The sequence below is a fragment of the Cornus florida genome, unplaced genomic scaffold, assembly GCF_030987335.1.
Source record: "Cornus florida cultivar Cherokee Brave unplaced genomic scaffold, ASM3098733v1 CherokeeBrave_3.0.0_Hap2_Chr11, whole genome shotgun sequence".
In the NCBI taxonomy this organism is placed as follows: domain Eukaryota; kingdom Viridiplantae; phylum Streptophyta; class Magnoliopsida; order Cornales; family Cornaceae; genus Cornus; species Cornus florida.
The window spans coordinates 63104352-63121289 of record NW_026775581.1 but is presented as its reverse complement, the minus strand read 5'-3'; the positions used below and the strand labels follow the sequence as shown (position 1 = coordinate 63121289).

Genomic DNA, 16938 nt, shown 5'->3' with positions numbered 1-16938 from the left:
CTCCTTTCCTTCGAACGACCTCCTATTTCATTCAAGCCATAAACACCACCAAATGCAAAGAGGCGTAACCCTCCAAAAATCACGGACTTGGGCCCCCACTATACAACCTCGCCAAGCCTCAATCAAATTTCTGGGGGATCTAAGCATAACCCACTGAACCCCAAACAAAATCAACAGTAAGACCCATCAATCCAAAGCCACGGGGCAATGCAGAAGAAGGTGATCAACCGTTTCCCCATCTCTCTTACACATGTAACACCAATTGACCACTACCTGTCTTCTCCTTCCTAAGTTGTCCTGGGTTAAGATCTTCCCAAACACCAAAGTACACGCAAAAAAAGCCACTTTGAGAGGGGCCTTGGATCTCCAAATAGCCTTTCATGGGAAAGACTCCCCATGGGATTCCGTAATGCACCTGTAGAAAGACCGAACACCAAAACAACCCTGGGAAGAAGGAACCCACACCCATGAATCAGAAGCATCGTCCACATTTAAATTTATTATAAGTGTCTAAGTCTTCTTGTTGCTTACTTTTTGCCATGCTTTAAAGCTTGATCCAAGGAAATTGACATTCTTTTACTCAACCAACTAAAGTCTCATCTAACAACATTGCCCCACGTATGGAAACCGTTTATTCACTACACATCCTCCATTAAATTAATCGCCATCATGTCTTTCTTCCAGAACTTCATAAGAGACACTAAGGATGCATTACATAACAATAAACACACACAGAATTATCGTTACAACTAGTTAATCATCTTGAACTAACAGATAATAGCAAGCCCCATCAGGACTTCATTTAAAAGGATTCACAAACTTCATTGGGAATTCAGTCTTCGAAAGCACTGTACAAAGTTTAATAAATGGCAAAATCGATGTACTGATAACATAAAGGGAAAAAAAGATAGTAACCTTTTTGTTTCTGAAGACACAAGATTCTTGACAAAGACTCCTGGAAAGCTCTCAAAGCGTTTATGCACCATTTCAATTGAACGTATCTGCCAAAACTCAACCATACATATTGGAATGAGAAGAACATGAATTAGAAAGTCAACGAAAGACCATAATTGGCCATTTAATGAATAATTTTATCTGAACCCAATGTGGTAGTATAGATATAGTGAAGGAGTCTGATCCGATAACCAAGTAATATTCTGAATCCATTATTTAGAAACAATAATTGAGGGACCTGATCCGATCAGAAGAATTAAAAGAAAATAGCCTTAACCATGCAGATTGGTGTATAAACAAAATCGAATTACCATTAGGGACATTGTTGTTTATGAATCAAATAGTTCCATTAAAGCTACATAAAACCAATGATTTAGGGTTCCCCAGTAAACGCTAGAGCCACCTGTCCCTCTCAGCCTATGCAATTAAGCATTGAAAGGTACTGGACTAATTTTGGGTGGAAATGTTCTTTGTTATAGATAATGAAAGTATTCCATTATTACAAACCAAAACAAATACGACCCCTTTGACCAAAAAAAAAGTGTTAAGGATTTTTTTTTTTTTTTTTTGATAAGTAAGGATGTATTAGAAAGCATTCAAAAGGGCAATGTGTCCCAAGAATACACTTATGTGCGAAGGATATGAAGTTGGTCAAAATCCTGGAAACATCAGGCAAATTACTTTCTATGCATTATTATGCTAGGTGTTTGCTTCCGAAGTTGCGGTCCTGATTGCAGTATAAAAAGCACATCTATAGTTAAAAAAGAATATTGTGTCTGCAGAAATGATGCAAATTGATATTTTGATTAATATTTTTGGAAAAATGCAAATTCAAATGAGGCAAATTAGGGTTTTGTAAACCACAATACATTCATGCTTTAGAACATCCATTGCCGTATTTAGACGATTTGAAGTGTTTTGAATAAGCACAGCTGACATTTCTCAATATTTCACAGAGACATCAAATTTTATTTTACTATAGAGAGACCCCTACTGACCAATAACACAACAACCGGCCGCTTAACACTTCAGAGAAATGTCACTTGTACCATCCAGCTATTGAAAACTTTATTTAATGAGAAAAATCGAGCAAGGAAAGACAAAAATAAACCCTACTATTGTTGCCTTTCCAGTTCTCATGATGATATTTGTCAGTACAAATATGCCAAAGATCTGATTGCTTTGACTGGACTCGAGCACTCAACTCGAGTAGATACTCCACTTGAAATTAATGTCAAGTATAAAAAAGATGAAGGCCAACTACTCTCTGATCCTACGACATATAGGCGACTGGTTGGGAGCTTGGTTTATTTGACAATCACTAGACCAGATATTTCTTATGCAGTTAATTTGATGAGTTAGTTTATGCATCAACCTCGACATCATCACCTTGCTGCTGTCAAACGGATTATTCGCTATTTACTCGGTACTCCAGAGCATGGGCTATTTTATAAAACTGGTTCATCTCTCCAACTTACAGCTTATAGTGATGCTGACGGGGAAGGTTGTCCTGATTCACATCGATCTACAATGTAGTGGTGCATGTATCTCAATGGCTCCCTTGTGTCATGGAAACGCAAGAAACAATAACGAGTTTCAAAATCTTCTACTGAGGCAGAATATCAAGCCATGTTTTCTGTCTGTTCTGAAATCATTTAGCGGCGTCGTCTCCTATCTGAATTAGGTTTCCCTCAATTAAATCCTACTTCTCTACATGCTGATAACACAAGTGCCATACGGATTACAGAAAATCCAGTATCTCATGAATTGACTAAACACATAGAGGTCGATTGTCACTACATTAGGGAAGCCTATGTTAATCATCTCATTACTTTGCCTCATATGTCAACAGATTTCCAAAATGCAGATATTTTCACTAAAGCCTTGACAAAGACTCGTCACCAGTTCTTAGTTGACAAATGTATGCTTGTGAATTCACCAACATCAATTTGAGGAGGAGTATCAAAGGAGGTGATCTGCATACCAAAATTAGATGATTTGATGAGTTCTAAGATAGCTTATAATTAGGGATTCCATTACAATTTAGATTATTTACAAACTGCTTGTAGTTAGGAATATTATTTGTGGATACCCAAAATCTTGGGATATGATTGTTGTAAGCATTCCTTGTATAGAATAGTAAATATTATTATATAAAGGAAGTATCCCGAAGGGAAAGGTAGACAAGTTTTCTCCAGAAATACTCTTTGTTCTCTTTGTCTTGCATCAACTTCCTAATCCCCACACCAACCCATTACATCAGCCTACACACCTGCTCTCATCAAACAAGACGGTACTTGAACTCCTCCCCTAAGCCGCCCGTTAGAAATTCCGCTGAAGACTCTCAATCCTCCTGAACACCGAGAAATGAATCTGCAAAGGAGACAAAATAGGTAGGAAGACTTGAAAGCGTAATCTTCAACATGGTGACCTTCCTACCCTTTGAAATGTCGAGTGCTCTTCAACAAGGTGACCTTCCCACCCTTTGAAAGACACAAATTCTTCCAACCTACAAGTCTCCTCCCGAACCTATCCGCCACAAGATCCCATACACCCATTCTTCTCGACGGCAACCCGAAGGCAATCCCAGATACGAAATAGGAAAAGAGCGAACCCCCACACCTAAGAACATCATCCAGGGAATAAATCTCTGGAACCTTCCCCGCAGGAAACAACGCACTCTTCCCTACATTAACTTTCAGGCTAGAGACTACCTTAAAGCAAATCAAAACACACCTAAAAAATCTAAGTTGGGTATCATCCGCATATAGCACCCGGGAGATCTCCAACTGATGGGCTGAATCAGACTACTTAGAGCCTCAAAAACAATAATGAACAAAAAGAGAGAAAGGGGATTGCCCATACTCAAGCCATGCGAGCTGCTGAAAAAACCAATTGGGGACCCATTCACAAAAACAAAGAATCTCACTAAAGAAATGCATAACTCAATCCACTTCCTCCATCTATACCCAAAACCCATCCTCTCCAACAGATGAAGCAAAAAGCTCCAAGTGACATGATCGTAAGCTTTCTCAATATTGAGCTTACAAAGAACTCCTGGAGCACCACTGCTCAGCCTAGAATACACGCACTCAATGGCGATGAGAGCTAAGTTAACAATGTGCCGATCACCAATAAAAGCATTTTGGAATGCCAAAATCACTCCATCAAAAATATCCTTCAACTTCAGCGCTAGAACCTTAGCTTTTATTAGTTTGTATATGTAGCCCACCAAACTAATAGGTCTGAAGTCCTTTAACATCAAAAGTTCCACCCTTCCTGGGGATGACGGCAGTAAAAGAAGCATTCAACCATTTCTCAATGCGCCCTGGAATGAAATGCATGAAAGGAGCCCATCACCTCATCCTTAACCACCTCCTAACTCTCCGGAAGAAATCTCAGCATAAAACAGTCCGAACTAGGAGCTTTGTCCCCATTGCAACTCTTCAGCACCGTCAGCACTTCCTCACGAGAGGTCTATCCAACCCGTCTTTGTCCTCCTCTAAGATCCAATCAAAGTGCAAGATCAATCTATATGAGAGTTTAAATAGTATTTTATCTTCGGACAAATTCCAAGGTTCAAATTGATTTTTAAGATAATTTGGTGTTTTTGAAGCCAAGCTAGATAAAATCCAGGATTGTGACGTTATATGGATTTCAAGGAATGTTTATATCAATATTAAGCAATTTTTGGACAGGCTGATTATGTAATTCGCTATACTGGCAAACTCTGCAAGAAAAATCATTATTTAAATCATTCTGAACCTGTTCTCACTTTGAAGATATGTCGATAAACAGATCTGGATTTGAGTTGAAATATAGGAAATCTGAGGGATTATCAAATCGAATAGGATAAGTAAATTTACATGGAGATGAGATTAGATAGCATACAAGTCTAGACTAAAAGAAGAATGCGAGAAGACAGATACAAAAGACACCTAACTCTTCCAAAAGGAAAAAAAAAAATCAAAAATTCAAAACGGATAATGGTTTTCCTTATACCTCGCCTAACCGAGCCCGTGCACCCATAACACCACCAATAATGGCAGATAAGAGAGTATACCATATGTGAATGTCCATGATATATATCTGGAGAATTGGAAACAAAAAAGAAAAGCAATTACCAATCAAATTAACATTCAATACCGATGAAATATTTCAAATAACTAATGCTAATTGCAGTTACGATAAATAATAGATTAAAGTCACCCTAGTCATCACAATGAAACATTATGAATCTGAGATATCATCTTTCTTGTTAGGCACTAATTATACAAACTTTACCACAAGGTTTCAAGTTCTATGATGTCATCAGATCAAAAGAAGTAACTGGAGAGAGAGAGAGAGAGAGAGAGAGATCAAGCACATTAACTGATGAGCTATAAATCTAATATCTACCTTGATAATTTCAGCAGAATGCAACAACCCCAATAAAATTTCTAAAGCCAGAACCAATGGAACTTTTAAAAAATCACTATCCTATTATTTAACTTCTTTCTTAGCAGGCAACGTAGAAACAATACCAAGATTTATGAAGAGAGTCGATAAAGAAAATACTCACAGCCACAACAGGAGCCCACAGGCTAGCTATAGTCAATGTGTTATGATTGTCTGCCAAAGATATTACAAGAATAGATAAGAAACATATTCCAGCTGAAAGGAAGGTTCAAACAAACTTTCTTACAAATAAGATTTCCATCTGTAATAAGCTGGTTTTTTTATAAACAATTATGACAGGCAACAACCCCAAAGCTAAATGAAAGGGAGGAGAATTCAGCTAAAAGGAAGGTTAAAACAAACTTTTCTTACAAATAAGATGTCCCACACCAATAAGTCATTCTTTTTTTTATTAAAATCAACAAAATTGCAATGCTTAAAGAAAATTTAAGATGAATAAAATCAAAGAATTTATACAAAAAAAAATCAACTTTCCCACATAATTGCAAGAAGAAGAGGGCATTAAAAGAAGTTTCCTCCTATGGAAACTTAGGAGGAAGTTTGGCCAAGTTGGAAAAGACTTGCGCTTTGGTGCCTCATGAAGCATCAAGTCTCAGTATCGATTCCTGCTAGGTGGAAACAATTCCTTGGAGGGGGGGTTTGTGAGTACCAACTAGGAAATAAATGAATAAAAATCCTCCTATGTACAATGCTAGGCTCTGGTGACTTTACCAAAAACGAAACAGAGAGAAACTTATCTGCACTTATGATCAAAGCTTCCCAGTTCCCAATTATGCTAAACATAAGGCATGACCCTCGTCCACTGGACTAGTCCTATTAACACATATTTCTCCAAAGGTTGACCTGATCCCAAGATTACTCACTCTTATGTTTTGCCTGTAAGCGAGGCATTTCCAACTAGAAAACGGATTAGTAAGAGATCGGCACCTTCGGGAGAAGGTGAAAATCTGGTTAAACCCCATCCGTTTTCCAGCATTGACCATATTTATCAATTGCAAGAAGAAAAAGATTTCTATTCACGGAGTTTACGAGAATGGAAAAGAACATTCAATAGATTAGGCGCATGGACATTCAAAACAAGTCATAGTACTTCATCAATAAAGGACACCAGATTCAAAGACAAACAAAAGATCCAGTCAGTGTTCAAGACGATTTTGAAGCACAGAAATACAAAAAACAAGATAACTTTGGCGCTTATTGTGACACATCTCTAGTGTATTACCAAATCCAACACTGTTTCAACAGCTCACAAGGCATCTCATGTAAATGCAAGACAATGTTGTCACACTACTAACATTCAAAGTGGGAATATTGTGTGGCATAAACTGAGGGATAGGATCATAACCAGAGTCTCCGATTGTCCGGCCTTTAAGCAAGGCCAAGAGGGGGCTAATAGGTCTTTAAAGAGAAATAACATACTTTTTAAGGAAATTAAAATAAAACTAAATTGAATAACTAAAACTCAAGTAAAAACAAACACGGAGCAGAAAAGAAAGCCTAAAAACCATGGATAATCCACACAAAAACATTAAAAAAAATTAGGTAAAAAAGCCTCCTAAGGGAGAAAGACACGGGACCTAGTAAAAAAATAAAAAATAAAAAATCACTATCAGACAATAAAAAATAAAAGAGGTAAACAACCGTATGTATCAAATTCTAATCCTAGAACCACCTAAGCACACCCAATTTGGTCTATCAATGAATTCGCTCCATCTGCGATCCACTCTTCAATCTGTGCTTTGATCTCCACTATTAGACTTCCATTCATCTTTAGTTGTCTGGCATTAATTTTAAGTGTTAAATTCCTTCTAATTCTAGGAATGTGCTCAACCCTGAGACATTCACAATCTACATGCAATAATTATGATGGGAAAAAAATACTAGCAATTAGTTTGCTGCACTAGTGGTCGCTGCAGCTATAGAAATTTAATGCATCCGTAATAGAGTCCATATGGGTTTGAATCCAGACCTTTCTCAACAGCAAGATAGGAGTCACCAGATCATTAACCGACCCAACAGCACACTCTATTTCTGACAACAATGATCCTATGAAAAACCCAGTCCTGTCGCAAAGTTCTTTATTCTTTAAATTAAAATATCCTCTCTTTACAAACATCTAGAGTATGTGGATAAAAAGAAAAAGAAAAAGGAAGAACATGAAGAAGGTGGATTTTCAAGAGGTGGGAATTATGAACTATATGATTGTTACATGGTAATTTTGCAGATGGTGCAAAATAGGCAAGACTCTTTAAGCGGAAAGAAAAAAAGAATGTGAGATGCGGCCATGAAAGATGACTATTTGGCCAGGATTTCAAAGAGAAAATGACACTTATACAGAGTCACCTGGAGAAGATGCATCCACAAAGCCAACGCTGAATAGACGGAATAGACTTGCTGAGATCATTTTTCCACGGTATAATTTTGTTATGTCTAATGGAGTTCAAATTATTGACTTTAAGTCATTCATTAGAGCTAGGAACTTCTTGACTCACTTTAAAAAGGCAACTAACCAGATACACCAGAAAACATTAGGCTTTAGTAAAATTGCTTCACGTATGGCTCCAAAACACACAAGAAGTGATAAAGCAATATGCAAGCAGACAAAAAAAATAAACAGATTCAACTAAGCTTACTCTCCGAGATCAAATCATGCCATGAGTATTTCAGTGAAGAAAGGTCCACAATAATATTGGTGGGTTCGACAAGTGGCTTAATCTGCATAATAATACATTGCATAAATTATGTCAAATGCCTCTAGTCCTGACCCTACACGTTCATAAAACCAGAGAATAGATTCAAGATTAGGAAATTATGGCGTACCTGGAGAAAGTAGGCGAAAGTAAATTTGCATGCAAAAATCACCAACCAGTACAGCACATACCTAATGTAATAATACACAAAATAGAAGAAATTTAACTTTCATAATGCTAATAATGCACTTTTCTTAAAAGACCATAAAAAAGATAAAAAAATGAATAAAAAACAGTCAAGAATATATCTTTTATATTTGTCATCAGATTTCTAAATTTAAAAAGAAATAACGTTTATTTCGAAAATTATGTAGCTGGTAAAAAACAATATATATGCTGTACATATAATTTAATTTCATTTTTATAAGTAAATATGAATTAGAAGGTGCTCAAAGCTGTACATATAATTTATGAGTGATATAAAAATAAGATTCAGCACTATGGAAGACTTGGTAAATAGAACTCACAACCACAGGGCACAAATTGCATCAATTGAACTGCGTTTCCTTTCTTTTTAAAAGTTATTCAAGTGAATCAAGCAAATTGTTGTTCTAAAGCAAGCTTCCAAATCACAAAAAAAAGCTCATGCTAGGCAATACTTATATCAACATCATCATAATTGCCTAAATACCATGGCCCTGCTTGGGGGAGCTTTCAGTTTCTAAAATTCCTTCCACTGAATCGTCTTTGAAGAATGCATTTTGATGAAAGAAATTTAAAATAAAAAAGTTGTTTGGTGGGTAAATTTTTTGAAGCTCTTTTAACTATTAACATAATTTAACTTGACAATTATATCCTTAATAAACCATGAATAATAATAAAGAGTTGAATTGGAATGTTCAAAGAAGGGAAGAAAAAAAAAATCATAATTAAAGCGATGGAGTTGAATTGTTAATGATGTAGCAACGATTAATTGGTATAGTGAAGATCTGAATATACAAATTTAACCCAATCTACATGATCGAATTTTTTTTTTGTTGACTATATGATAGAAGTTGAAAGAGATGGAAAAAGAAAAGGAAAGAAAAATAAACCTAACGGAACAAGCCTACAAAAAAGAAAAAAAAAAAATATATATATATATATATATATAATATATAATGTGTGTGTGTGTATATATATACATATAAATTTTTTTTTTTTTTTCAAGAGAAAGAAAAAATATTTATAATTCTACATAAGATTGAATTTTGAATGAGAGTTCATAAATTTTAGAACTCTTCAGACTTTGAAGTCAAATAGGAGTCAATAGTATTTTTTCCTGCAACTCCTCAATCTTTTTGTTCTTCCTTTGTTGAATCGTTTTTCAACAATATCTTTTTCAATAAAGTTCTGTAAAATTTTGCTCAACATTATTTTTTTTATTTTTTGGGTAGAGAATGAAGGAAGAAGATGATACAGAAATAGAAAGATAAAAATTTGCAATTAAATTCATAAATAGAAATAGGTTAAATAATGGACAATATAGGAATTTTATATTTATTACTTAAAAAAGTGTGTAGCTTTGCGGGAAGTCGATTAGGAAGTATGTTCTATTAGCTTTGGTCAATCGGGCTTTTAAACCACTGACACTTTTTAATCATAAATTTTACCAAAAACTCTTTATTATTGGCAAAAGACTTTCTGGGCTTAGAAGCCCGTTTTGAGGCTACAGGAAGCTCAGCCAAACAGGCCCCATATGAATGGCATCTGCCACATGAATTTCCTTTTTCCAATATTTCCTATTACAAACCATCTCCTGAATCACATTTAACTTTTTAAGTCATTTCTAATAATTTCATCCCATATTAAATTCAGCCACCATCTCTGTCTCCTACTTCCTTGCAAAGTCTTCCTCTTCATACCGGTGATTCTATAGGTCTTCTAGGTATATCTCAGAACTATCAATGATACCACATAAATCAACTCTCTCTTATCTTTCACTACTAGGGGGCACACCAAATTTTTCCCTCACATTTTGGTTTGTAACCAGTCTTTCTAGTCACTCATTATCATCCACAGTGATATCAAAGGCACTAGGCGCACTAAGGCGCTAGACGTCCTTGGGAGCCAAGACACAAGGAGCAAGGCGAGGCGCTCGCCAAAGTGAAGCAAGGCGCACAATTGAAAATTAAATTCATATCAAAGCATATTCATATTCTTATATTAAATGCGCAAATGTTGTCAAAAGCGCACCTGGGCACACAACGGGCGCAAGTGTTGCACCTGTATGAGCCTAGAGCCAAGGCGTGCCTTTAATGCCCAAAACAATGAGCCATATAAATTACTTGGTCTAATGACTGTCATATAAAATTTTCACATAAAACACCACTCACTTGCCTCCGTATTATCCACTCAGCACCAATTTTACTAATCATATATCCATCTATTCACCATCATTTTGTATTACTAACCCTAAATATTAAAAATGGTCACTAGACACACTTTGGATAATCTTTTGGTTTTGAAAGGTGATCGTTACGTCATTAACCCTAAATATTAAAAATGGTAAAACTTTGGAAAGTCTTTTAGTTTTGAAATGTGATCATTACGTCACTAATATGTGTTAATATCAACCATTATCATTTTTTTTACTTACCGCACGCACATCCTCTCAACTTTGCATATCTGCCACACATTTACGCATATGTTGTTTCTTACAGAACATTCTGTCCAATAAATGGCTACACTAATAGATATTTCATAGAACTTCTCATTCAATCCTATAAGAAGAATACACCAATCACGCAATAACTAGGAGATATTATTTGGTGGTCCGGGCCAATCAAGAGATGCCATGCAACCAAATGTGTCAACTTTATTTAGTTTTTTTACTGCATCACATCTACTAATTGGCCAGGACCACATGGTCCAAGACCACCTAATAATTCCTGAACAACTAGATGCACCCCACAGTCTAACTAATCAAGTCTTGACACTATGATTAACATCATCACCAATTTCTCATTCATTGTGAACATTGAGCCAAAATAATGAAGATGTTCACTTTTTGCTATAGCTATAACTTTCCAATAGTCTTCCCAACAAAAAATAGACTCCAAGGTTGACTTCCTCATTCAAAATAGATTTTTTTGTCACTTCATTCTTTCGTACAAGTCATACAATCACTCTCCCAATGTTTTAAACAAGTAGAACAAACAACTATTACGCGATTCAGCCACTAAGGCCTACATCCACGATATAAAGAGCCCAAAGGGCTACATCAATTAAAATTTTATAATATTCTCTCTTTTCATACTCAATAAAATGGTGTAGGCTCCTCTATATTAGAGAAGAAATGATGAGAATGGAAAGAGAAAACAATTAGGAAACAAGGAGGATTTTTCTCCACTAATTCCTCTAGTAACAGTAAATCTTTAATAATATAAAACAACATCAATTACGGGAGGACTTTCCTCTGATTCCTCCATTAAATCTTTAATACTTCTCCTCGAGTTCAAGCATGAATGCCCAACTTGCCATGGAGATGACGAGTATCAGCAAGTGAGAATGATGAAGAGAGAAGAGAGAAAGCGAAGGATAATGCTACCGAACACCACAGCAACCCAAACACGTCAACAAAAACTGCCGAAGACACGCAAATGCGAAGAACAAAGCTACCAAACACAACGGCAGCCTAATCAAGTCAACAAAAAGTTGCCGGAGACGCGGCAAAGGCGAAGAACAATGCTACCGAACACACTAGCAGCCCAAACAATTCAATAAAAAACTATTGGAGACACGGGAAAGGCGAAAAATAATGCAACCGAATACACTGGCTGACCCAAATAAGTCACAAATAGCACCAAGAAACCCTCAACAACATTTCAGATGCTAAGGGAATACCCTAAAATAGGGGTCCGAACTTAGAAAGAGAAATTAGGCTCTGATACCATGTTGTAAAGCATAAAATATATGTGAAGAGAGAAATTAAACGAGTAGAACACACAACTATTACGGGTTCAGCCACTAGGGCCTACATCCATGGCACAAAGAGCCCAAAGGAATACATCATTTTTATAATATTCCCTCTTTCCATACTCAATACAATGGTGAAGGCTCCTCTATACAGGAGAAGAAATGATGAGAACGGAAAGAGATAGAAAATAGGAAACAAAGACGAGTTTTCTACACAGATTCCTCTGGTAACATTAAATCTTCCATAATAAGAAACAACAACAATTACCGGAGGATTTTCCTCCACTTATTCCTCCATTATATCTTCAATATAACTCATTAATTTAATACCATGATAAATAGTACAAAAGGCGATTATGACGGGAGAAGAGAATCTATATGTGAGATAAACGATACAGCATCAGATAGCAGACAAGACTGATAAAGAAGTGACAGAATAAATGATTCCAACATAGGGAAAAAAAACTATTACTAGTAAAACAAATGTATCGCAACAATAACAAAAGAACACTAATAACAAACTACTCAATTCCAGTTAAATGACAACAAACCTCAAATAATCACGAGTCTTTTCAAAAAGACCGCGGCCAACAAAGTATCGCTCCTGAAAACAACCACAGTTTATAACATAAACATTCAAGATAATACATGCATTGTCCAGACAATATTTTCAAAGTTGACATAGAATAATAAATACCTGATAAATCCACTTGAAAAATTGAAAGAATGATTGATCAGACATTCTAGACAGTGAATGACAAGCCGGAAACTTAAGTAACAATGCAAAGACTAGGCGCACAGCAGCATAAACACCCAGTACAATAACATAAATCCGAAAATAGAATGAATCTGAGAACTGTTTATTTCTTTCCTGCAAAACTTTCCTGGAAATTCATTTTGGGTAGTATGTAAGCATATCTGAACAGTAAAAAAGTATTCAACTAGAAGCATGTTAAAGAAAACAAAAAGGGAAAGAAAGAACAAATAGGAAGAAGATTTTAGACTCACACATATATATATGTCACAAACACAGAGCTCAAGCCAAACCAGAAGAACCTAATAACCATCCTGGAGATAGCCATGCCTCTCGCTGTGGTATAAGCCCCAAACATAAGCAGAACATCCAAACAACCTACATGGATAGCAGCATTACCCAATGAAAAAAAGGAGGAAACATTAAAATAAGAGGAAAGAAACGTGTGACAACTGAAAGATAAATAGAAGTTATGAGCACAAAATGAGATTGTGAAACAAAGACAACTCACTCTCAATGAAGTTCATGATGGCAAAAGTTGGTCCAATACTAAGTACGGTCTTAAAAGTATTCAGATTTATTTTTCCTTTATTGAAGGCTACAATTGTCAATGCCTGAAATATGAAGAAGATAACACAAAAAAAAAAAAAAAAAAAAAAAAAAAAACCCTTGAATTCAGTTAGCAAGGAACAGCTTCCATTCAAGATTTAAATGCGTAAATAATATAAAGAGCACCAAACTGACCTGGAACATCACAACCAAAAATATCCACATACGATGAAAACTTCGATATAAGTGAAGAAATGTACGATGCTCAACGAAAGTGCTTTTTCCAGTCTGTCAGTACACACAATATGTAAAAGAAATCATTAGATAAAATTAAGAAGAAATATATCACAAGACAAAAATACTTGATCCAAAGATGACAGCAACCTTTCACTATGTATATACCGATTTCTGCCAAATACTAATAATATTATAATAATAAAAACAACATCAATAACAGCACTCCTACAATAACAACTACAATAATAATATTAGCAACAAGAACAGCAGCAACATCAATAGCTAAAATCCCACACATGAAACTAAAAAAACTATTAACTCAACATTCTAAAGTGAAAATATCTAAATGGGTCAAACAAAGATATATAAAAATAAAAAATAAAAAAATAAAAAAAACAAAACAAACACAACAAAAAAAGGAGAGGGGGGGGGGGGGGGGGGGGGGGGGGGGGAAGGAAATGAAAAAAAAAAAAAGAGAGGGGTAGTGATTTTCCATGTTTGGCTTGCAATTGAGAAGACAAATTAAAGGATAAGGAGATATTTGGAGGGATAGCTTAACCCTCCAAATCTCTCCAACCCTCCAAATCTCTCCTTTGCTATCCTCCAAAAGTGGGAAAATTTGGAGTAAAAGGATAACATAAGTGAAACTTTCATAATATAGAAAATAACCTTGACATTTTAAAGAAGAAAATAAAAAAGACATTTGAGTCCCATCTTAAAGCACATCAGTGAGAACTCTTTACTCCACTTCTACAACATTTTCTTCTCCAGCTCGTATTATTATTTCTGACTTTCAACGACATTGTTGTATACAGGTATTCAAATTAGAGAGTTGAAAGCTTCGACTTGTCATCTCGTTTATTTTATTTTACTTTAAATTATCTCCAATTTAGATCAGTAGTCTTATGACTGATCCGAGTTTGAAGCTACTTTCTTTGTTCTATTAACTTCACTCTCTCTACCTAATCTTTCGCAATTGTGTGTGGAAAAATACAAGTTAGTCTCCTTGATTAGTGGTAGGTTAGCACTAGAATCGTGTAAATATTTGTTTCCTAGATTTTAGGGATTTGATTGATAGAGAATCAGGGATTACCGATTATAGGGTTTCCAAATTTAGTTAGTTGCTATTTTTCTCTCTGTAATTTCTAATATATAGCCCAACAGAGGCTCTTGTAACAATACACAGATTCAATATAATTGAATTCATTTCTCCACATGGTATCAGAGCCGTAAGGCTTGGATTTCCTGAAAAAGAAAAATCAGCGTTTTTTTTTTTTTTTTTTTTTTTTTTTTCTGTTCAGGCCTTCATAGCCAATTTTCTCGGTGACTTGCCTTCATCGTAGTCATTCTTTGGCAATTTCCTTTGCCAATTTTCGCATAACCCTTCTGTCCGGCCTACATAGCCGATTGTTGAAGAATGTCAGAAATTACTCTTCAATCATCCCAATCACCCTAGGAAGAGCAGGTTCAACGCTCCACAAGTGAACTGCAGAATATTCAACAGGCGTACTGACTTAATGGAAGAAACTACTTGAAATGGTATCAATTGGTTCGAACTTTTCTGAAAGGAAAAGGGAAATTAAGTCACTTGCTGGGAACGGGACCAAAGAAAGGTGACGCAGGTTTCGAAGCGTGGGACGAGGAGTACTCAATGGTAATGTCCTGGTTGTGGAATTCCATGACATCCGAAATCAGCGATACATGCATGTTCCTACCAACTGCGAAGGCCATCTGGGACACTCTCAACTAGACTTACTCCAAGGTTCATGATGCGGCGCAAGTATACGAGATCAAGACAAAGACAGCGTCTACAAAACAAGGGAACAAGTCCGTGACTGAGTATGCCAATTTTCTGCAAAACTAGGGGCAAGAACTGGATTACTACCTGGTGATTGATTTGAAGTGCAGCGAATACGCTGTAATTATCAAAAATTCATTGAAAAAAATCGGGTTTATGATTTTCTCGCTGGCCTAAACTCTGAATTTGATCAAGTCAAAATTCAAATTTTGGGCAAGGAGGAGGTACCATCTCTTAATGAGGTGATTTCATTGATTCAGGCTGAAGAGAGTCGGAGAGGAATCATGATTGAACCTCAGTCGATTGACAGCTCAGCACTCGTAGCCTCTGGTGACAACAAGCGGGGTCTCACTCTAGAACAACCGCAAGATGCTAAACATGAAAAGGCGGATTATCAAAGGGGGCAAACTGAGACAATCTCTGGTGTGCATACTGTAAAAAATCGCAGCATACCAGGTATCGTTGCTGGAAATTAAACGGGAAACCACCCACATCCAGCCGAGAATGGGGAAACAAAGGAGGACAGCAGCAACAACAACAAGGACAAGCCCATATGACCTCACAGGTGGGTCAGGACCAGACAAAAGAATATGCAGGATTCAACGGTTAAGCAATAGAGAAGTTAAGAAACCTGCTGGGAACCTTGACAAACCATCTTCTGGTGCTTGTTCTTTAGCCCTCTCAGGTGAGTCTTTATTCTCCCTTGGATTAAATGTTTCTGATAAATTGTTTGTGGATTCATAGTTCATTGACTCGGGAGCCACATACCACACGACACATGCCTCAAACCAGTTCAGCACTTACACCCCATGTCCTAGCAATAGGAAAATCACTGTTGCTGATGGAACCACAACCACGGTTGCTGGTGTAGGAGATATCCATCTCACCCCTAGTCTTGTTCTTAAAAATGTTCTACATGTTCCTAAATTGTCCGCTAACCTTGTGTCCATTCAAAAGCTTACTAGAGACTTACATTGTCATGTTACATTTTATCCCTCTTACAGTGAATTTCAGGACCAGGATTCAGGGAGGAGGATTGGACGTGCTAAAGAAAAGGAAGGACTTTACTACCTTGAGACACCGAGCCTTCCGAGTATGATCAGGACAAATTTATCCTCTTCGATTCTCTCTTCTTCCAATAAAGATGTCATATGGTTGCATCATTTTTGTCTCAGACATCCTTCTTTTGCAATTCTAAAAATCATGTCTCCTTCTTTGTTAAGGGATTAAATATTGGAACATTTCATTGTGATATTTGTGAGTCTGCAAAACACACTCGTGTAGCTTTTTCCATTAGCAATAAAAGAAGTTCCTCCCCTTTCTATTTAATTCACAGTGATATTTGCGGACCCTCCACAGTCCCAAATGTTTCTGGTTCACGATGGTTTGTGTCCTTTATTGATGATTGCACTAGAGTCTCTTGGATCTTTTTACTCAAAAACAAATTAGATATGAGTAATATCTTTCTCAATTTCCATACAATGATCCGCAATCAGTTTGGTACCAAAATAAAGAGGCTTAGGTCTGATAATGCGAGGGAT

General features: G+C 36.3%; 1 protein-coding gene across 2 annotated transcripts in view; it reads right to left on the bottom strand.

Moving 5' to 3' along the window:
- Nucleotides 1–16938, bottom strand: part of LOC132286344 (callose synthase 10) — a 110841-nt gene that overhangs the window by 43350 nt on the left and 50553 nt on the right. For both annotated transcript variants that reach the window (XM_059788667.1, XM_059788666.1), the window contains exons 13-22: nt 13558–13650; nt 13325–13427; nt 13068–13191; nt 12757–12943; nt 12611–12663; nt 8233–8293; nt 8046–8127; nt 5516–5565; nt 4957–5043; nt 916–1001 (exon numbers count right to left, since the gene is read on the bottom strand). In XM_059788667.1, the coding sequence (XP_059644650.1) occupies nt 916–1001; nt 4957–5043; nt 5516–5565; nt 8046–8127; nt 8233–8293; nt 12611–12663; nt 12757–12943; nt 13068–13191; nt 13325–13427; nt 13558–13650 (926 nt within the window). The remainder of the gene's footprint in view (nt 1–915; nt 1002–4956; nt 5044–5515; nt 5566–8045; nt 8128–8232; nt 8294–12610; nt 12664–12756; nt 12944–13067; nt 13192–13324; nt 13428–13557; nt 13651–16938) is intronic.